The 22,799-nt window shown below is 46.5% G+C and overlaps 1 protein-coding gene and 3 pseudogenes across 5 annotated transcripts; 1 reads left to right on the forward strand and 3 right to left on the reverse strand.

Moving 5' to 3' along the window:
- Positions 1-639: 639 nt before the first annotated feature.
- Positions 640-14,625, reverse strand: MARCH2 (membrane associated ring-CH-type finger 2). 5 transcript variants are annotated; one of them, XM_025050542.1, is made up of 6 exons: positions 14,488-14,625; positions 12,705-12,789; positions 10,815-11,042; positions 4,637-4,856; positions 3,084-3,293; positions 640-1,216 (listed from the first exon to the last, which is right to left on the reverse strand). In XM_025050542.1, exons 3-6 carry the CDS (start codon positions 10,988-10,990, stop codon positions 1,058-1,060), a joined length of 765 nt encoding a protein of 254 aa, XP_024906310.1. In that variant the 5' UTR covers positions 10,991-11,042; positions 12,705-12,789; positions 14,488-14,625; the 3' UTR covers positions 640-1,057. The 5 variants fall into 5 exon arrangements, with proteins under 5 accessions (XP_024906310.1, XP_006917271.1, XP_015448972.1 ...); XM_006917209.3 differs by lacking the exon at positions 12,705-12,789 and having other exon boundaries at positions 4,661-4,856; XM_015593486.2 differs by lacking the exon at positions 12,705-12,789 and having other exon boundaries at positions 640-1,192.
- LOC112484180 lies at positions 2,371-2,594 on the reverse strand (annotated as a pseudogene).
- LOC112484168 lies at positions 9,590-9,708 on the reverse strand (annotated as a pseudogene).
- Positions 14,626-16,148: 1,523 nt separating the features above from the next.
- Positions 16,149-16,267, forward strand: LOC112484171 (annotated as a pseudogene).
- The last annotated feature ends 6,532 nt before the right edge of the window (positions 16,268-22,799 follow it).

Genomic DNA, 22,799 nt, shown 5'->3' on the forward strand with positions numbered 1-22,799 from the left:
TTTCAGGACTGCTCTGAGTATTAAACGTGGCCTGATGCAGAGAGCCCTCAAATGCGAAAGGCTCAGAAACTGCTCAAGAAGTGGGTGTTGTTATTAGCATGACCATCTTTTGATTTTTTCCTGAGTCCTCCTGGAAGGGGAAGCACAAAGCTCAGCACTGGGGCCATGGAGACCCATGGTCAAACCCAACTCCGCTCCCAAGAGCTGTGGGAACCTAGACAGAGGCTCAGTTTTCTCATCTATAAAGTAGCGATAACAGCCATTATGCCTGCCGAGGATGGTAGTAAGAGTTAGAGGAGGCCTGTGAAAGCTCCAACTGAGCCCCATCCAGGGTGACCTTCGGTAAGTGTGGGCATCAGTTATTAATGATTATAAAGGGTCCAGCATGGCATCTGGCCCACGGGAGATGCAAAGTAAGTGGAAACTCTTCTTCTTATGTATTGTTATTTTAAATCATTTATTATATAACCCTGCTACCTGCTTTTCACTTGAAAACTCAGACTTGGCTTCTTTTGCTGTGTTTCACGAAAATCCTTTGAACCAGCCCAGTGTACTTTTTTCAGCCTCTGTGTGGTCCCTGAATCCCCTTAGTCCCTCAACTTTGAGGTCTCGGTTCCAAAAATGTAATTGACAAGTCCATTTCATCCAGCAAGGTCTCCTTTTATTCATTTGAGGTGGGTTTTTGAAATGCGGTGCCAGGAAAGTGAGCCTGCCAGGTGCAGAGAAGCACAAGAAGCTTGCAGAACCTCTTGCCCCACAAGCGCCCTCGACTCGCCTATGGCCACAGCTGCTGGCCCGCAAGGGGCCGAGTGGACCTCAGAATGAGATCTAGGTGCCTGCTCCATCTGAAGCTCAGGACGACATCCATCTGTCCTCCTCACATATAAAAAGTGTGCAGAACAATCTGAAAATATCTTCACATGGGATCACAGAATCAGCTCCACTTGGCATCTCTTGGCCTAAGAAGCATTCTGGCCGTGCAGGAAGGGTCAGGCAGTTTCCGTCCTTCCAAATGCCAGGGCATCACCAGCTGCCTCTGGCCCTGCCAGCCCAGCCTTCACACAGGTGTCTCCTCTGCCACCTTCTTCAGGATTCCAGCTGCCAGCAGGGAGTGTTGGGTGGCCTCAGAGCCATCTGCATCCCGGATCTTCAGGCGCACTTTCTGGTTGGTCCTTCTCCACTCAGTGTATAGCTGGCAATGATAGCGGAAGGAGACCTGCGGGGCAGTGTAGGGATAGGTGGAAAGGCCAGCGGGCAGGCCTCCGCCCTCAAAGGAGGAAAACCGGGCCCCTGAGGTACTGGCCTTGGCCCACACCACGCCTGGGGTTCATGCTTCCAGAAGCAGAGTCAGCCTCTGAGCATTTTTCGTAAAGACTGTGCACACACCCCCATTCACTTTCCTAGAGGAAGTCTCCACTAGGGTTCAGGGCCCTGCAAAAGTAAGGGGTTTCTCAGAGGGTAGGAGTGAAGTGGAATAGCCTCTTCGAAGGGATTAAATGTCAATGGATTATATAATTGCCAAAACTTGGAAGCCACTAAGATATCCTTCAGTAGGTGAATAGATAATTAAACTGTAGGACATCCAAACACTGGAATATTATTCAGCTCTAAAAAAAAAAAAAAAAAAAAAAAAAAATGCTATGGAGCCATGAAAAGACATGGAAGAACCTTCTTAAATGCATGTTACTCAGTGAAAGAAATCAATCTTTTCAAAAAGGCTACAAACTGTATGATTTCAACTCTATGACATTCTGGAGAAGGCCAAACTATGGTGACAGTAAAAGGATCAGTGGTTGCCAGAGCACAGAAGATTTTTAGGACTATGAATCTATTCTGTATGATACTGTAATGGTAGATACATGTCATTATACATTTATCCAAACACATAGAATGTCCAACACCAAGAGTGACCCCGAATGTAATCTATAGACTTTGGGTGATAATGACATAGATGTCAGCGTAGCTTCATCAACTAAGAGAAATGTACCAGTCTGGTGACATGTTGATAGTGGTAGAGGCTGTGTTGTGTCGGGAGGAGAATATATGAGAACTCTGTAGTCTCTCCTCAGTTTTGCTGTGAACCTTAAACTGTTCTAATAAAGTCTATAAAAATTATTTTTAAATAAATGTCAATGGTTCATACTCTTTGACCAAGCAAATTCCAAGAAACATTTGCATGGGTGGTGCCCCAATGCAAAAAAAGCACTGTTCTTAATGGCACAAAAATAATAAATAAAAGGAAGAAAAGGAAAATTAGCACTGGAAAGCATGCCAGAGCCTACCTAAAGGGATTAGTTAAATCAGTGTGATACACCCATACGGTGAATGGTTGCTGAGTGGCTGCCTTTTTTTTTTTTTTTAAAGACAATAGCAGAGTGAAAACAAGCAGACTGGAAAGCAGTACCTATGGTTTCATTCTATCTGTATTTAAAAATATGCCAGTGGATGCAATAAAAAATAATTTTTGAGGAGAGAATGTCCCCACAGGTGGACAATAGTAATTATATCTGAGGGATAAGTCATTGTGGGAGGAGGGAGTTTCTCTCTGAGCAAGGGTTCTACACTTGATCTTAGCCAAAAGGCCAAGCAGCGATGAGCAAGGGTTCTAATGCCTGCCAGAGACCTGGAACAATTCCCCCCACCCCAGTCCCTTTCTCTGTTCCAGTTGCTTTTCTCTCAGTCTCTTGGTCTTCCCCTCATTCTCATGCTCTTTTCTCTCCATCTTTCGGTCTTGGTCTCTCTGTCTGTCTGTCTGTCTTCTGTCTATCTGTCCGTCTGTCTCTCCCCTCACCCCAGCCCAGTCCAGTCTTGGTGGGCCCGTGGATGGCAGGGTGTACAGCCGCTACTGGTGATCAGATGCCCCGGTCTCCTTGGAGCAAAAGGCTCACGCCCAGCTCAGGCTTCCCTGGACCTTAGTAGGGCTTAGAATCTGGAGTTCCATGAGTCTCCGGAAATTACTTCCACCAAAGGCCATACATAGAGGCAGGCAGGGAGCCCCCCTCAAAGCCAATGACCAAACCCCTGGCTTGGCAGCTCCCAGTTGGAGAACCCCAGACGCCTACTCTCCAGCTGATACCACTCACCAGCGTCCAGAGAACATAGATGGTAAAGAGGGCGATGGTGAGGGCGATGAGCCCCACGGCCTCGAGCCGGCTATGGAGCCGGAGGTGGTCCTGGGCTCCGCGTAGGCACAGCCAGCCCGAGATGGCAGCCAGCGGCGTGATGAACAGGAAACATACCATGTCACAGCACAGCGTCCGCTTCTCTGTCCTAGGCCCTGGGTCCTTCAGCCACTGCAGGGGAGTGGGGGAGCTGCTGAGGGGGCTACACACTACCCTCCCACTAGCTCCCACCTGGGGATGGGGCCTCCAGACCCTGTGCCTCCCTCTGCCGACACCTGCCATGACTGCTGGGCCCTATAGGACCAGCCTCCCGCCTGGCACCCGCCCCTCCTCCTTTCCTTCCTTCAAATACTTCTTGAGTCTAGGAAGAGCCAGGGCATTTTTGCCCCATTTTACAGATGGAGAAACTAAGAGGAACAGAGGGGCTGACTCATTTGTGCAAACTCACATGGCCAGTCACCCGCAAAGCCAGGACCGGAAGCCAGGAAGTCTTGTCCCAGGGGCTGTGCTACACTGCCTGCTCTAGATGACTGGGTGAGAGAAGTGGGCTTCACTCAAGAAATTCTGGTGAACAGGACAGAAAGGGTTCCCACCCTCCCAGAACTCCCACACTCGTGGAGTGAGGTATGAAATGGGGCAGGTGGTCAGGGAGGAGAAGGCCTTGCTGAGGAAGTGACACTGAAGAGAACCAGAGGAGCAGAAGGAGCCACATGAAGAATGGGGGTGCTCCAAGCACCAGTAATAGCAGATGCAAAGGCCCTGAGTTAGGAGTGTGTAACCTGGACAAAGTGCAACAGGAAGGAAGCCCACATGGCTGGAGCATGAGGGAGAAGGGGTGGGTCCTCCTTCCCACTGTTCTCAAACAGCCCAGCTTCTGGGTGGGCCAGGGGCCTTTCCAGGAGCCACACCTCAGCCCAGTGACATCCCCTGCAGCTCTCAGCTGCCCCCTGCCAAGCTGGGCAGGGAGGAGCCTAGAGGACATCTAGGAGGCCAGCAGGGCTCTGGGGAGCCTCAAAGAACCTGCCTTGTCTGGGAATGCCCCGTCTCAACCCTGGCCCACTGCGCTCAGGCTGGCGTCTAAACTCCCAGGCACAGCCCACAAAGCCCAGTGTGGCTCCTTCCGGACCACTCTCCCCCCTGCTTTGACTTGCTCCACTCCAGCTACTTAGGCTTCATCAAGAATCCCAAGCTCTTCCTGGTCTCAGGACCTTTGCACTTGCTGAGCCCTCTGCCAGGACTGCGCTTCCCCGGGTTCTTGGCATTGCTGGCTCCTTTTCATTCCTCAGGTCTCAGCTTCAGGGGTCATCGGAAGTGACCAAATCAGGAAAGGGGCACAGGGTCTGTCAAGTCTGGAACCTCAAGACTGGGTCCCCACCCTCATCAGAGGAATCTAACCTAGAGTGGGGGGGAGAGGTCCATCCTCTAGAGAAGCTGTTCCCCAGCCCACCAGATTCCTCCAGGGCAGTTCCCCGCCACCAGGCCCAGGCCTGCCTTCCTCCCCTGCCCACACCAACCTCAGGCTCAGGCTCCCAGTGTACCTCTGTGAGGGGCCGGGGCCGCTTCTCCACTGCAAACTCCGTGTGGCACAGCTCACAGTAACTGGTGTTGGATGAGGAAAGCCACCTCTCCAGACAGCTCTTGTGCACGGCGCCCAGTGTGCCCGTGCAGCCACACGGAGACAGCAAGCTTTCTCCATTCGCTCCCTCATGGCAGATTCGGCAGAAAGGACCATCACTGGACATAGAGAAGAGACATGTGAGCAATGATCAGGCTTCCTGCCTACGCCTGATTCACTACCCACTGGATCACAAGCTCAGTGTTGCCTCTGTGCTGCCGGTTGGCAAACCCCTAGTCATTCTTCGACACGCAGCTCCAAATGTCGTTCCCTTTGGGAAGCCTTCTCAGACTCCCACAGGTGGAATGATATACTCTCTCCCCAGGATTCCTGCAGCATCTTTTTAGGCCCAGGGTGAGTATCTCCTGTACCTATCTGCCCCATGTCCACTCCTTTTCCTGCAATACCGCCCTGATCATCCTGGGCAACCACCCCAGTCTTAAGTCTCAGTGTTCAAGAGCTGAGCTGACGATACCTCGATGACCTCAGGCCAGACCAGTCAGATGATGAAGCACCCCTGGGCATGGGGACCTACTCATATCATATGTGATGCAATCAGAGCCACAGGGAATTAATTCCTGAAATTCTTCCCCCCTCCCCCCCACGCCCAATAAATTCCAGAACTACAGGCAGCATGGCTGATGTTAAGTCTAGAGCTGGTGGAGGCAGCCTAGGTCTCCACATGGAGTCTGTGAATGATGCCAAAAACAGGAAAGCAGAGCCAAGAGAAAGGGAAGGGTAGATTCTTAAGAAAACCAATCAGAGGCGCTGGATCTAGCCACACCTGAAGGCCAGGCTACCTGAGAAACCTGTGCATCCAGGGAGAAGAGCTCCGCCGCGCCTCTGCCCTGTGAGGCTCAGAAAACAGACATAACAAACGTCACAGAGAGCCCCTTCAGGGAAGTTTCATCTCCTGCCGGGTCTCTGGGAATGTTGGTCCTTCCTGGGGCAGCTCAGGAGGCTGGGGTGTGGCCTTGGTGGGCACAAAGGCTGTCAAGTGTATGAGTCATTGTTTTCCAGACATTTCTGCCCAGAGAGCCGACTGCGGGAACAGACAAAGGAGGTGGAGCAGGAGAGCAGTTTTCCAGAAAACACATTTCCCCTTGGAAACTGTTTTCCATCCTCTTCTCAGCAGCTCCTACTGGTGGGGCAGGGCCTGGCTGCTTTGAAACCAGAGACGAGCTGAACCCTCATGACTGCTTCCTGTCCCCAGTCCTGCACAGGCTGCTGCTTTCTCCCACAAGGTCAAAAAGGCACGCCCAGCTGCACTTTCACCCCACTCCCTGATCCCACATCCCTCTCACACACACTTAAAGTTCACAGGAAAGGAACCCAGCTCCGGAACCCAGTCTCAGGCAGTGGAAGTGACAAGAACCTTGAGGAAGAGCCACATCAATTTGGGGTTTGTCTAGGGGAACTCTACTTTGGAGGAGCAAGTTCAGAGAGAAAACCAAACAAACAAACAAACAAAATAGATTGATGACTGAGTACCTATTATGTACTGAGCGCTGTTCAAAGTACATCTTCGATTGATTTGTCTCATTCTCACAGGGAGCCTAGAAGGAAGGTGCTCCATTTTAGAGATAAAGAAACTGAGGCATCAAGGGGTCAACTCGGCTATGCAAACCCTCACGGCTAATCATCAGCAAAACTGGGATTTGAACCCAGGAAGACTCATTCCAGGGCCTGTGTACCCCTGGTCACTATGCTCTGTATGCTGCCTGCCACAGATGATGGGGCAAGGAAAACGGGCTTCACTCAGGAAATTCTGGCAGGAAAATAATTCACATAAGACAGATGGGAAGGGAATGGGGTCAGGGAGTGGGGAGCCATCCACAGACCACAGCGGGCTGCCCAGAGAATGCTCCAAGAACAAAAGGAGAAAGGGGTGTACGAGCGAGGAAGCAAACAGAAGTCGTGGGGAAGATGCAGCAGGGAAGGCCAAACAGAATGGCTGGGGATGCAGAAACACTCTGGGAAGCTTCTAGAAAGGCCTGGGTCCACTCAGCTTGGTGGGCAGAGAGCCGAAGGCTCAGGGGCCAGAGAAGCCCCAGATGCTGGCCACAAGCCCAAGCCTTTGTGGATTGTCCTGGGCCCTGGAGATGCCTCCTAGGCCTTCCTCTTTCGTCTCTGCAGGTTTTGAGGTCCAGAACTTTCTGCCCCACCTAGTCTCTGCCATAGGCCCCCAGGAATCAGAGTCTACTTTGAATCAAAATGGAAGGCTTGATTATTAGGGGTACTGGGCATTACATCTGCTGTTCTTAGATGGCACAGGCTGGCTAGGAAGAGTTACGAGGGAAGGGGTGGGCAGGGGGATGGCGATCTGCTTGAGCAGCCTCTGTACCTGCTGGCAGTGGTGGGAAGATCCTCATTTATTCCTAGGGAGACTGGCCAGGAGGCTGTAGGGAAGGCCACATCCCTAGATGATGACAGTTCTTTGGAAAAACAGTGACTTTCTTTATGGAAAGGGCTGATCTGCCCTGGTCTTCAGCCTAGCTAAAATGGAATTGAGCTGCATCAAGTGGTGGAGAAGAGAAGCCATCTCAGCTTCTATCAGCCTTCTCCTCGTCCCCCTGCCCAGAAAGCTCCGGCTAGGAGGCCCCTGGATCTGCCAAGTGTCCCCTCAATTGAAGCCTGGCTTGACTGGCACAGACCTAGTCCTGCCTTCAAGGGATCTGATGAGGATGCAGACATAAAAACCGATGCCCTGATGTGGTTCCATAGTATAGTGGTTAGCACGTCTGCTTTACACACAGAAGGTCCTGGGTTCACGCCCACGGTCAATGGTCTACAGCCATGCCACCCTGAACAAGCCCAATGTCTGATCTAAGAAGCTAAGCAGGGTCGGGCCTGGTTAGTACTAGGATAGGAGACCACCTAGGAAGACCAGGTGCTCTAGGCATAAATAATAATAAATTTAAAAAAAAAAAAAAAAAAAACCATGCCCTGAAAACTGGTGCAGCCATTACGGAAAACAGCATGAAAATTCCCCCCCAAATTAAAAATAGAGCTGTCATATGACCTAGCAATTCCACTTCTGGGCATTTTATGGAAATAAAAGCACTAACCTGAAAAGATATATGCACCTCTATGTTCACTGCACCATTACTAGTGATAGCCAAGATATGGAAGCAACCTAGATGTCCATCCATAGATGAATGAATGGATAAAGAATATGTGGTACATACATACAATGGAATATTATACAGCAATAAAAAAAAAGAATGAAATCTTGCCATTTGTGACAACATGGATGGACTCAGAGGGTATTATGCTAAGTGAAGTAAGTCAGAGAAAGACAAATATATTATTTCACTTATATGTGGAATCTAAAAAACAAAACAAACTGTTAAACAAACAAAATGAAACAGAAATAAACTCATAGATATAGGGAACAAACTGCCAGAAGAAAGGAGAAGGAATGGGCAGAAAAGGGGAAGGGAATTAAGAAGTACACACTTCCAGTTATAAAATAAGTCTTGAGAATATAGCATACAGCATAGTGAAAACAGCCAATGATATTGTAATAACTATGTTACTAGATTTATTGTGATGATTATTTTGTGTGAAGTATATAAATATTGAATCATCATGTTGTATACCCAAAACTAATACTGTATATCAGCTATAATTCAAAATAATTTTTTTAAAAGACAATGTAAAAAAGTTTTTAAAAAAACGTAAAAAAAAAAAAAAAATAGTGTGGTAAAGACAAAACAAAACAAAACAAAACGCTCTGGAGAAAGCCCAGAAAGAATACTCCCAATCTCACCTGGGCTCAGGCACGGCTTCCTAGAGGAAGTGACACCACGCAAAGACTTAGGTAAACATCGGTGAGCTTCCTCCATAGCCCTGTGAAGCCTCCATCTGCTTCTTTTTATGTTTGAAGGAAAAATTTATGAATTAATTCTGACACCTGCTACAACATGGATGAACCTTGAGGACATTATGCTCACTGAAATAAGCCAGATAGAAGAGGACGAATACTGTACAGTCCCATTCATAGGAGGTCCCTAAAGGAGTCAAATTCATAGAGACAGAAAGTAAACTGGTGGGTGCCTGGGGCTGGAGGAAGGGACGAGGAGTTAGTGTTGGATGGGAACAGAGTTTCAGAGGAGATGAGAAGAGTTCCAGAGACGGATGGTGGGGATGGCTGCACAACAGTGTGAATGTACTTATGCCACTGAGCTGTACACTTAAAAATAGTTACGATGGTACCTTTTATGTCATGTACATTTTATCACAATAAAAAAAACTGGAAAGAGTTAAAACATGGAAGCAACACAAGTGTCCACAGATGGATGAATGGATAAACAAATTGTGACCCATCCATACAATGGAATATTATTCAGCCTTAAAAAGAAAAAAAATTCTCAATCAAAGAGTTCTTTGATAGGTGATTGGATAAAGAAGCTGTGGTACATATACACAATAGAATATGACTCAGCCATAAGAAGAGATGAAATACTGCCATTTGTGACAACATGGATGGATCTTGAGATAATCGTGCTAAGTGAAAAAACTCATACAGAAAAAGTTGAGAACCATATGATTTCACTTATTTGTGGGATATAAAACTGAAAGCAACAAACGAACAAGACAAACAAAAACTCATAAACACAGACAACAGTTTAGTAGTTACCAGGGGGTAGGGAGGAAGGGGGTAAGTAGATAAGAGTAAATGGGGTCAAATATATGGTGACAGAAGGAAATTTAACTTTAGGTGATGAACACACAATGCAATATATATATGACATATTATTGAACTGTACACTTAAAACCTATATCATTTTATTAACCAATGTCACCTCAATAAATTTTTGTTTGCATAATTATTTATTATTATTATTTAGGCCTATAGCACCTGGTCTTCCTAGATGGTCTCCCATCCAAGTACTAACGAGGCCTGACCCTGCTTAGTTTCCAAGATCATACTGGATTGGGCTTGTTCAGGGTGGCATGGCCGTAGACCATGGACCGTGGCTCCGCTGGGGCATGAACCTACCACCTTCTGCATGTAAAGTAGACATGGTAACTGCTACACTATAAAGCAATGTTCCCCAATAAATTTTTTTAAAAAGGAAAGAAATTATGGTACAGGCTATGGATGAATCTTGAAGACATTATGCTCAGTGAAATAAGCCAATCTTATATGAAGTCCCTAGAATAGTCATTCATTGAGAAAGAAAGCAGAATGGTGGGTGCCAGGAGCTAGGAAAGGGAAGAATAGGTACTTATTGTTTAATGAGGACAGAGTGTCAGATTCATGAGATGAAAAGAGTTATGGGCATGGATGGTGGTGATGGCTGCAGAACAATGTGAATGTATTTAATATCACTTAACTGTACACTTAAAATGGTTATGATGGTAAATGTATGTATTTTAACACAAGAAAAAAATTAGAAAAAAAGTTCATGAATTAAATCATGTCAAACATAACAATACATTAAATTTAAAAACCTGGTGGCTATTTTAAATTTTAATGAGTTAAGACGTATTTAAATTTGTGTGCATTTCCTTGAAACTCTTTTCATTGGAACTGATGACAAATTGGAGAACCAAGCAGATTCAGTTCACAGATGGATCTGGAAAGCCAGCAGCAAGGTTTAAATGCATTTATCGAATGCCAACGAAGTGACAAACCCCCTGTGGGCACTATGTGTGGACCATAGCAATGTACTCTCAGAACAACACAATGAGGAAGATGTCCCCAAAATAGAGATATGGGGGTGAAGCAACTTGTCCCAGGTCACACAGGGAGAGAAGCTTCTCCTCAGGATTTAAGCCCAGGAGCTGTGAGTCACACTTCGCATTCCTAACATCTTCCTTATACTGTCTCCCCGAAATATGAGTTACTTGCCAACATTTCATCTGCAGATTACACATAGTAATCTGGAATTTCAACTTTTCCTTAAGAATCAGACCTGTCTCTACCCTATGATTCCTGATCGGGCCCCTTTCTCTGGATTATTTGCCCCTCCAGATGGTTGGATTTCTGACCCAAGACCAAGAGGAAAAAATTGACCCCAGAGGCTGAAGTGAGCTAAGGCAAAGACACCTGCTCCGTCACCACTCACCTTGGCGTGTCCAAGGACCGGATGACAGTTGAAAGGAGCCGGCCATCCCTTGAAGTCACCTGTGCCACATATTGGGGTGGCCCGAGACCTGTGGCCTCCACAACCTTGGAGAAGGCGGGGCTGCTGGAGCAGTCACACAGGGAGCCAGGGAGGTGACAGCAGTCACCTGTCGTCATGGCCACAGGGAGCACCGTGTCCTCAGGGCCAGAGGCCCATGGTCCCAGAAGCCTGAGGAGAGGTTGGCAGGGAGATGAAGGGCAAGGTTAATAAGCTGGATACAGACCAGGGTTTGAATCCAAGTCTCTCAGCCTTGCTCGTCCAATCTGGAAGTTGGGGCTTTGTAGGGGATCATGAAGATGCAATGAGACCACAAGTGCAACTCAGCCCGGGCGTGGTACACAGCTGGGGTTGGTTATAATATCTCTAACTCTCCTAAGAAAGGCCAACCCGGTCCAGCCCTCAAAGCTTGCAGGCCACCCCCAAATTCACCTTTCCAGATATGGTAACAGCACCTAACAGTTACTGAGCACCTGCTGTGTGGCAGGCTCTATGCCTGGTGCTTTCCGGTGCCAGAACCATGCCCACCAACCACGTAGAGACTGTTTCTCCACGGAATGAATTCCCGGGGCTGGGTTCAAAGCACATGAGCCTGCTTCTGAGTGGGGGCAGAACTGAGACGGCAACCCGATCCCACAGAAGATGGTGAGTCACCTTGACCCGTCTGGTTCACGGCTTCTTGTATAGCTCTGAACTCTTTGATACCTCAGGCCATCAAGGAAGTAGCCCTAGCTGGGGAGGACCTTGGCAGCCTCTGTCCCCACCAGAGCAGCTGCTCTAAGTCATGCCTCTGTTCCAGAGAGGCCAAGAAAGACCATTGGAGCATTGGGCAGCAATGTGAAGTCAGCTCTGGGAGGGTGACTTGAGCAGGCCTTGGTGCCCCACTCAGGGTCTGACCTGCCAGAAGGAACCTTTGGCGACCTCCTCGTCCATCCCGGAACCAGCCAACAAGACTTGCGTGTCTCCCCCTGAGAATTTTACGTAAGTAACAGATGCCCCTCTAGATGTCCTGGAAGCCAATACAGGTGCCCTGGAGCTAAGGCTCTCTGTCCCAAACTTGTCTCATCCTTTGTCTCCAGGAATTATGATCCAGGACCCAGAAATACTGACTGAGGTACCCCCACAGTCAGCTTTAACCAACTCCTGCCAGTCAAAATCTGAGACCCAAAGAGAGAGGGTAGGGGGAAAGCAGCATGAGTTATTGACTAACTTTTTGCACTAGGACAGTCTGCCAATGGATGAATGCCCTCTGAACAGCTCTGCCAGAAGCATTCCCAGCCCAACATGCCTTTCTGAGCCTCCACAGCAAGGCCAGATAAGCAAGTATCAGCCAGAGGCAGTAGGAGTCAGGAGGAAGGGTGGCTGACTGAGATAACATCTGTGGGACAGTGGTCAGCCTGCCATGCTGTATATGCTGCTGTCCCTCCCAAGTGCCTGCAACCAGAACTTCCGGCCCAGAGATCAGCAGGGAAGCCACTAGCCCATCCAAGGGAATGCTCCTGGCCCTCCAAGGATCAGCCTTAACATTCCTGCAAGTAATTGGTCATTACGAGACTCGTAACAGCTCCTACATATTAAGTTCTGCCATTCCTTTTACTGTCAGGGTGGGGGTGGGGGAATCTAGGTAGATCTGCTAAGATCAAGGCCTGAAAATGGCCAAAATAAATAATAACAGCACTTACTCTTTATTTAGGACCCACTGCATACCAGGTATTGTGCAAAGCTCTCCGAACTCTAAATAGTTGTTTTAAGTGTCCCCTGCAAAGGTTATCTCCCCAGAGAGGCCCTTCCTGACTACTCCAGCTAAAGTGCCATTGGTGTCCACATTATTACCCTCATATAATGTGCTCCCTCCAAAATGCTCTTATTTCTTCACTTATTTGTGTAACCACATCTGTCTTCCATGTTTCAGGGAGCTCTGTAAAGGAGGGACTAAGTTAGACTTGCTTTCCGCTGTGCCCAGCACCTGGCCCTGTGTCTGGCACGGAGTGGTTGCATTAATTTCTTAGTCCCTGCTCTGTGTAAGAGCAGAACTGTGTTATTAAGATCAAGGTCTCTTGGTCTGCCAGCGCCCATGGCAGGAATCAAAGATGTTTAGAGGCTAGAGGTCCATGCAAACCACAGAGGCCTGGGCAAAGAGGCCAAACTCGAGGCCAGACATAAGGATAGGATGGCTGCAGGCTGGACTCAGCTCTGGGGCTGGGGTGGGAGACGGAGCCAATGCACAGGGCAAACTTTGCCCAGTGCCCGGGAGATGGACTTTACACCTTCACAAACCTATGAAGTAAGGCCCATTTGAGACTGGGGCTCAGAGAAGGGCAGCTACTTGCCCAAGGTAACACAGCTAAGAAGGGACAATGCCAGGATTTAAACTTAGTCCAATGAGTAGGTCTGGGACTCAAGAAACCTGGGTTCTTTTAAGCCCTGACTCTGTCACTGAGCTGTGTGTCCTAGAACAAGTCACTGCTTCTCTGGGCCTTGGCCTTCTCTAGCAAATAAGTTGACTAAATTGGTGGACTGTGTCTGCTGAGGAGCTTCCTGAGAAGGAGCCTCCAGGCTCAGTTTCTCCAGTGAAGCTTGCCCTTGGCTAGGCCTGGCTGGGTGGCCCGGGGGCACCACGACCTCTCCGCATCTGCCCAGCCTCCTTTTGCTGAAGGGAGGAAATGGAGGAAAGAGAAGTCATAGGGCCCCAATCCCCCACAGGGTGACCTTTGACCAGCTGCTTCATTCTCTGGCCTCGGTTTTCTCGTGTGTAAAATGGGAGTCATAATGATACCCCACTCAAAATTCTATACACATTAAGAAGTCAAATATCTCTTATTATAATTGCTGTCATTTGCTTACAGATGTTAGGAGGGTCTGATGAGAGGAGGCACTGTAAGAACACATGGTAAGTGCTCAATAAATGCACACCATTATTATTGCTTAGGACAAATGCAGAGCTTGTGAAATACATTCATTTCTCATTACTCACCACAGAGAGACTCCCTGTGTGCCTTTCAGTACTTCCATGGCCCTGGGTTGGAGGCTAAGTTCCAATGCCAGCTCTGCTCTTATTTGCTGTGTGGCCCTGGGGAAAACCTGATCTCTCTGAGCCTCGATTTTCTCATCTGTATAACGGAACATTTCTAGTACTTGCATCTATTATGGTCCCTAGACGACTAAATGAACTAATCATATAAATTCTGGCTAGCCTGTTTTGAGCACCAACAGCCTGCTGGAACTCTGCTAAGCAACTCCTTTCTACACGGTGCCTGGCTCCCTATAATATTTGCTACTTTACAGGCAGAGCCCCTTTGAGGAGGTTGGGGAAGGACACTGGCCACTTACTGACGGCCTACTGTGTGTCTGACACTCTCCTCATCGCCACCTTCTGAATCCTCCCAACGGCCCCATTAGGTTGGCGCTGAGATGACCCAATTTCACAGATGGGAAAACCGAGGCTCGGAGACCTCCTGCCGCCCTCGAGACGGGAACTGCGATCCCCTCGTCTAGGGTAAGGCTGAGGCCGAGGGTCCAAGCCCAGTCACCTAGCCCGGGGCCAGGTTTGGGCCTCGAACCCGGGGCCGGCCCGCGGACCGGCATAACCTGGACCCACCCAGCTGCCTGTGCCTACCTGATCTGCGGCCGGGCCGGGAGGCCGCGCAGAACCCTCTGCTCGCCCCGGGTCCCGGCCCGGCCGGTCCAGTCAGCACCGCTCTCTCCGCTCCGGCCGGCACCTGCGTCGGGACACCGCCCGCCGAGCCGACGGAGCCTCGGGCCAATGGCGACCGCCTCCTCCCCCGCACTGACCAATAGTGGTGCACGTCCCGCCCTGTGAGGCGGGGCCAGAGGCGACAGGGACGTCCTGGGCCGCACAAACTCCGCGGCGCCGCAGCTGCTGGGTCCGCCCCCAACACCGGCTCCGCCCCCAGTCCTGGTCCCGCCCCATCCCCGCACGGGGCACGAGCAGAGCAGCTGGCGCCACCAGCCGACGAGCAGTCCTTGCTAATAAAACTGTGGCTGACACCGGGCAAAGGGATTTGAGTGTCCATCACCTCACTGACTAATCCTGGCCACCATATGGTCACATTTTACAGAGGGGAAAGAGAAGACTAGAGAAATTAGGAGGCCGTGGAAGAGCCGAAAACCAACATCATTCATTAATTTAATAAATTCACTAGATGTAACATAACATCAATAAGAGGGCCTATTATGAGTCAGGCACTGTGCTAGGCACTGGCGACACAATGTTCAGTAAGAGAAATATTGCTTGCCTCAGGGATCTCAATCTAGGGAGTAAGACAGACATAAAACAACCAATTACGTTATTATTAATTACAAAGGTGACAAATTGTAGCAAGTGAGGGGGGCATATAATGGAATAATTTGGAAAGGCCAAAATACGTCCTTGAAGAAGAAACAGTTGAACTGACAAGTAAAGTGTGAGCGGAGGTTAACTAAAAGAAAAGGGGGGGCCGAAATCCTAGGTAAAGAATTCAAGCACATGCAAAAAGCCTGAACTTCTTTCCCCTCCTGCTCCTGCCTTTATTTAATATATGTCAGCTCAATTACCTCAGTTAAATTCTGTTGTGTTCTACTAGCTTATATTGTTATAATAAATCATAACATTTTTTAAAAGGTAACCTATAGAGGCAAGGAGTATAATGGTGGGGACAGAGATAGAAGCTAGACTTTTAAAAATATACCTTGTTTTATATATTTGACTTTACAACCATGCAGATATTTAATATAATTATAAAATAAATTTAAAGATATTCCTAAAAACAAAAATAAAACAAATAAACCATATCTGGTTGGTGACAAAACAACGCAGAGGTGAACTAGAAACTTTAAAACACGATTTGACTGTATATACCACTACTATATTCTGAGCTTATTGCATGTGTAGTATGGAATAAAGCAAAGGAGTAATTATGTTGGTGTCAAGACCTGGGATTTTCAGAGGGAGCGAAAGAGATATAGATGTAAGATTGATTACATTAAATAAAAAGACTGTAGTCTTGAATTTGAATCGAGAGTATCATGATATATTTTATCTTTCTAAAAAGTGAATATTTCCGATACTTCTGTTGATTAAAAGTTCAGAAACAAAGACCAACCTTGTTGCAATGAGCACTCCTTAAGCTTATGATCTCTAAATACCATTTCCAATCAAAAGAACCAGTGAACTTTGAGGGAACGTCTGATGCTGGGTCTGCTGCAGGAAACGTACAAGATGAACCTGGCACATCTTGATATGCCAGAAAGCACAAGAGTCATTGAAGACATTACCTAGTCTACAGCCATGCCACCCTAAACAAGCCCGATCCCATCTGATCTCAGAAGCTAAGCAGGGGCCCACCTGGTTAGTACTTGAATGGGAGACCACCTAGGAAGACCAGGTGCTGTAGGCATAAAAAATAAGGGATTGTAAGCTGACAAGGTTTTTGCAAACTGTGAGGTCAACCAAGGGTTGCCTCACCTAATAAATAAATAAATAAATAATTTTTTTTTAAAAAAAGACATTACCTAGTAAGGTAGTGTCAATGGGGACCAATCAGAAGAAGCTTCCACTGACAACAAATTGGACAATTTGGCCTCCAATAAGAATGATGATTGCAGATCAAAACATACCAAATGTTTACATTTATGTATTTGGGTTTTAAATTTTTTATCTTAAAATAATGTCAAAAATACATAAAAGTTGCGGAAATAATGCACAGAGCTCCCATAAACCTTTTGGCCAGATTCTCTAGTTGTTAAGATCTGTGAATCCTTTGAGTATCAGGTGCATATATGGTGTCTCATTAATCCTTAATACTTCAGTGTATATTAAGCGCACTCTTCCACATAACTGCAGTACAACCTTCAAAATCAGGAAATTAATATTGATCCAATATTACCATGTAATTCCCAAATCCCATTCACGGTTGCATAGTCTCCTCAGTCAAGAACTGTTCCTCAATCTTTCCTTGTCTTTCATGATCTTGATACTTTTGAAGATTATGGGCTAGTTATTTTACAAGAAGTCTCTCCATTGGTGTTTGTCTAATATTTCCTCATGGTTTATGCATTTGCAGCAGGAACCACGCAAATGATGGTGTTCCCAGTGCACACATCAGGAGGCACAGAATGTTGGTTTTTTTCTATCAACAATTATGCTAACCTGGTTAAGTCTGCCTAATTTCTCCAGTGTGATCAGTATGCCACACGTTAATAAGTGCTTTATGGGAAAATACTTTAAAACTAATTAAACATCCTATTCCTCAGCAAACCTCCACCCACCAGATTGAATATCCATTGATGACACTTGCCTGAATCAATTTTTATTGTTGTCAACAAAGAAGGTTTTGTGGGCATTTTTTTGTTTAATTTGTTTAACTTTTTTAATTGTTATTTTTAAGAGGGTTTTGTATTACATGAATTCTAGAGGAGGATGGCTGCTGGCATTGGCTTGGTCTACGATTCTGTGATTGTCTTGGCATTTTTCTCATGGTAGCAAGAGAGCTGCTGTTCCTCCAGGCATTACATCCTCAATCAAGGCAGGAAGAAAGGGGCAGCTTGGAGATGTTATCAATGCCTGTCTCTTTTATCATATAATGGTTGCTAAATAATCTTTCTAATTCTGACTGAGTACTTCCTTACTTACCCGCTCAGCAAGATGTTTGGGGGCTGGGGAAGGGGATGGCGTTTTCTTGACTTTCTCCCTGACCCAGCTCTGAAATTAACCAGTTCTCCAAGGAGCCCTGGTTCCTTTTAGTGGGGAATGAATGATATTTAGAAACCAAGATCTTAGTGCTAGGTGTGCTCATTTCTACTGGTAAAGGGAAGAGGAATGAGAACTAAATATTAAACCAAGCTGTATTCAGAGCCTGCAATGTGCTGCCAGACCAGGGGAAGCCTACTGAACAAAAGAAGATTCCTTTCTGGCTGGCATCAAAACAAACCATTTACCCATACCATGAAAGGAAAACAGTAAAACAGTCTGTAAGTTGTACCTTACACAAAATAAACCCAAGCATTCATTCTCTACGGCCAGACCACGGGGAATCAATAGAACAAAAGCTGAGATTGCTAACGCCTTTCACGCTACATAGTCATACCTTTCACGCTGTATACTCATACCATGAAAGGAAAATAGGAAACCATGTCTTTAAAATGTAATTCACAGAACCTAAGCATCACATATAAACTGATTTCTTCTTATATTTGGGGTCTCGCTCATTCTCTGTCTCTGAGAGGAGACAACGCCTTGTCTGTGGAGCATTATTCCTTCTCTAATAATAAATTTTCCTTTTATCTCAACTCTGGTGTGTGCTTGAATTCTCCTGCACACAGTCAAGGACCCTCCCTCTCCCTCAGTGCAGGACTTGAGTCTCAACTTGGGGGAGTTTGCCCCATCCTGCATCACTACCACGGTATCATTAATTCTCGATTCTCTCATCGTAATACATGTGTATGTATGTACCTATATATAGACATGTACTTCACATTAAAACCATGAATGCACACCAATACCTCTAGTTCTAATCCAACATCGAGATTTATTCCAGCCCCTTTACAAATTTCTAACTTACTTCTCTGAATGTGAGAAACCTGGCTCCCAAGATTTTAAGTGAATTTACTCATTTTTCCATCCCCGCACCTCACCCTGTGTATAACCAAACTCCTCGATACACTGGCCAAGGCTCAGCCCCAGATGTACAGCCCCTGCTCAATTCCGTTTCCACGGGGCACACTGGTTGAAAGCCTGACCCCAACAAAGGGGCTAAATACATAAATTTGAACTTAAAATAATAATGGTCATCGGTTACCTTTGAAGGCTACTTAGGAACCAACTCAAAATCTTGAAAATTATAACATTTGAAAATTGATAAGCAAAGAATTAAACATTTAATCTGTATCTCAGGATTAACACATAGATGAGGAGAAATTTCTTTTTATAGATGTATTCCAGAAATAAACGAGGATGGGATAGAATTTGAGCGTCATCATTTTGTAACCCCTAATGGGTTACAGATCTACCACAAATGAGAAACGCACTGACACTATCTGCTCTTAGTGTTGTATACCACGTCGCCTATGAGGTACTCGATATGATCAACTTCTAGATCTATCAATTTACAGGAAGTCCCGGGCAAAAGGGATATGTTAAATGACACTATAGGTTTATGAGAGAAAAAGCAGATGAGTGGCTGCCAGGGGCTGGGGGAGGGAAAATGGGAGTGACTGCTTAGTGGATACTGGGTTTCTTTTTGGGAGTGGTGAAAAGTTCTGGATTAGATAGTGAAGGTTGCACAACATTGCAAATATACTAAATACCACTGCATGTACATTTTAAAACGGTGAATTTCATGTTATAAGAATTTTATCTTAAATTTTTAAAAAGCAAAAAGACACCATAGGGAAGCCATCAGCAAAATTCACACTGAGAAAGTACAATACAAATGACCCATTTCTTAAAAATAAAAATCATTAAAAATTTTAAGACAGGGAGACACTGGCTAGATATGTGATATTAAGAAATTATTGTTCATTTCTTTAGATGTAATAGTAGTATTGAGGTTATGTTCCCCCTTCCCCCCCAAAAAAAATTTGTATTTTCGAGATGCATACAGCAGTATTTCCAGATTTGCCAATGGGAGGGTAATAGGTGAAACCAGATTGGTTGAAGTTGGGTGATGGCATATAGGGGTTCATTCAATGTAAGAAACATCCAAACCTGTAGAGAATTTTTACGAGTTTATCTGAGCCAAACTGATGACATATACTGGGGAGCAAGATCTCAGATGTTCAGGAGAATAACAAATTTCAGTTTTGTGTGTGTGTGTGTATGTGCATTTGAAATTAAGGAGGGAATGTAAGGAAGATTACATGGAGGTGTGAGAAAGCAAGGTGAGGATTGATTAAGATCATTTGCTCTCTTGAGGGTGTTTATGTCTTAGATGGTGGGGTCTGAAAGGGTGTTCACACACTAGAAAGAGGGATCTAAAAAGAGGCATTTCAAAGTGTGTTAACACAGAAACAAGGGCCTGGGCTCAGTTCAGGCAAACATAAACCTTTTACTAAAAACTTATGTGCCTGGGGCATTACTATCCCCATAACCCAACCGCCCAGTTAGGAATTTATGATCTAATCATCCTGTGAGGTAGGTGACTTTCTACAGAACTCATTCTTTTTGTCTACATTCTCTCCACTTTAATGCATCTAAAATTTTCCATAATAAAAAATTTTAAATTAAAAAACATTTTTAAATTTTGGTATACTTTTTACCAGTGTTTTATCTGGGCATTTGCTTCAATTGTTCCTGGCACGTAGCGAGCACTCAACACACACTGGGAAAAGCCCTATAGCTTAGTGGTCATGAATACAGCTCTGGGGTAGAAACCTGCTTGCTTCTAACTGAGACCCTGGGTGGGTCACTGAACTGTTTCCCTGTAAATTATACCCATTCCTAGGGTTGCTGTGACTACTAAATAAATTACGACATGTAAAAGGCTTTTTTTTTTTTTTTGTGGAACTGTGTTCTTTTGTTTCATAATTTATTTAGGCTAACAGTTCCTCCAAAAATTAAACACAGAATTTATCATGTGATCTAGCAATTCCACTTCTGGGCATATACCCAAAAGAATCAAAAGTAGAGACTCTAACAGATACTTATGCACAATAGCCAAAAGATGGAAGCAACTGAACGGATGATGGATAGACACAACATGCTCCATCCACAAAATGGAATATTTAGCCTTAAAAAAGGATATCTTGACACATGCTATAGTATGGCTGGGACCCGAGTACATTATGTTCAGTGAAATAAGCTGGTCACAAAAGGACAAATACTGTACGATTCCATTCATTACGAAGTCCCTAGAGGAGTCAAATTTGTGGACCAAAAATGGGAGTTCTATGGAAAGTAACCTCACAGGGTGATCTGACTATAAATTCCTAACTGAGCAGGTCATGGTGGGTAGTCAGGCCCCAAGCATGTGTCTTTTTAGTAAAAGGTTATGTTTGCCTCGAGCAAGCCCTGCCCATTGCTTCTGTGCACCTAGGTTAACACACCTTTGAAATGCCCTTTCCTACCTCTCCTAAAGCATGCAAGAGAACACATAATCTTGACTATCCTGTAATCCAATCACCATTTTACTTTTTCCCCACCTTCTTGTAATCTTATGTTCCGTCCTCAATCTCAAATGTGTAAAAGATACTGCAAACTGTTATTCTCTGAAGCATTTTTCTAAACCTGGTGATGTTTCTTCCAGGTGTATTCTGTTTGGCGCAAATAAATTTTTGTTAAAATTCTCCACAGGTTTGTATGTTCTTACATTAACAAATTCATAGAGACAAAGTAAACGGTGGCTGCCAGGGGCTGGGGAAAGCTAGTGTTTCATAGGGACACAGCTTCATTTTGGTAAGATGAGAAAGTTCTGGAGATGGATACTGGTGATGGTACTTAACGCCACTGAACTGACCACTTAAAAATGGTGGAGATGGTAAATTTTATGTTATGCGTATTTTCCGTAAAAAACAAACAAACAAACAAAACAAACTCTTCAGAACAGTGCCTAGCATAAAGGGAGCATGCTGAAATTAGAATAACTGAAATAGCATCACTGGTCTGTCACCCCCAAGGGGACAGTCATGTCGGTCTCGTTCGCCAGTATGTGCCCAGGGCCTGACCCATCTGAGGCTCCAGAGACTGGATCTTTGACTGCCTGAAACATCTTCTGCACGCCTCATTGCTTTACCTGGCCTTCCTGAAGCCTCTGCTGACCCTGTGCCCTTTCCACACCCCACCCCGCCCAAAGCCAGGGGAGTCAGCACCCCCAGGGTCCGTGTAAATGAGTGTACCCCACCAGATTCCCCACCCTGGGTGCTCCTCGGCCCCAAGCACGTGCCGTGGTTCACTCTGACTCCCCTATCAGAACAGCACCTTCAACTCGGAATTCTTCCAGAGGGGCATCTGGGTTGGCCCACCCCTCTGGCAGGGCAGGCAGAGCCTGGAATCAGGAGGACGTGGACCCCCCTCTGGTGTCTCTCCTAGGGGTCCAGGGCACAAGTGGTTTTACCCTGAGGCTGGAGCTTCTAAAAAAGCTGCTGGCACTCAGGTGAGAGGGTACATACACTGAGTCCTGTGCTCAGCGCAGGGAGGGCTGGCCACACTGCCGCCTCCTCCTCCACAGTGGGAACTGGCCCTCAGGCCAGCCCTGCTGATGTGTGGATGAGGGGAAGCAGAAAAGCAGAGGAGCCTCAGGTCACCTGCCTCCCCTCTGCCACCAGTGTCCCACTGGGCCCTCCTCAGAAGTCAGTCTAGGATAGAGCTGGGGTGGGGCTGGTATTGCCAACATCTCCTGGGCTGGCCCCTCTTATTAGTCTTTGCTGAGACCACAGGTGAGGCAGTGGCCAGCTGGGGAGTAGATGGAAGCACTGAGCAGTTCAGGGCCCAGGGCTAAGAACTGGGAGCAGTGGGCACAGTCCATTCCCTCCTGGAGGGCTGTCCTCAAGCCCCAGAGCTAGTAGCCCCAGTGCCAGGGAGTTTAATGTCAACCCCACTAGGCCTTCCCTGCCCCTCTGCCACTGTACCCTTACCAACCCTGAGACCCCACGGTCAGCTCAGGGTGCTTCCACATGGTCCTGGGTGGGAGCTCAGGCCTGGTCCTTTAGCTCCCTGTAAGGGTGAGCTGGGTGGGACAGGGGCCCATTGCATGACATGTGCAAGGGGCCTAGCTTAAGGGTGGCCACCTGGTGGGGAGAAAGAAGACAAAGGCGCAGTGGCAGGTTTCTGTCCAGGAAGTCGGATTATACATTTTAGTAACGGGCCAGAGAAATGAGGCATCGGGGCAACAGTGCAGGGGCCACAGGAAGAATAAGAGATCTGACAGCTGGGGTTTGGCGTCAATCTTACAAAGTGTATAAAGAATCTGTGTTTCTCTACAATAACAAAAAAAC

This window comes from Pteropus alecto, unplaced genomic scaffold (genome assembly GCF_000325575.1).
Source record: "Pteropus alecto unplaced genomic scaffold, ASM32557v1 scaffold37, whole genome shotgun sequence".
Lineage (NCBI taxonomy): Eukaryota > Metazoa > Chordata > Mammalia > Chiroptera > Pteropodidae > Pteropus > Pteropus alecto.

Coding starts and splice junctions, on each gene's coding strand:
- MARCH2 (XM_015593485.2), bottom strand. CDS start 10,990: ATGACGACAGGTGACTGCTGTCACCTCCCTGGCTCCCTGTGTGACTGC. Junction 4,857..10,814: donor CGGTCCTTGGACACGCCAAG/GTGAGTGGTGAC, acceptor CTCTATGTCCAG/TGATGGTCCTTTCTGCCGAA. Junction 3,294..4,636: donor ACTGGGAGCCTGAGCCTGAG/GTTGGTGTGGGC, acceptor ACTCCCCTGCAG/TGGCTGAAGGACCCAGGGCC.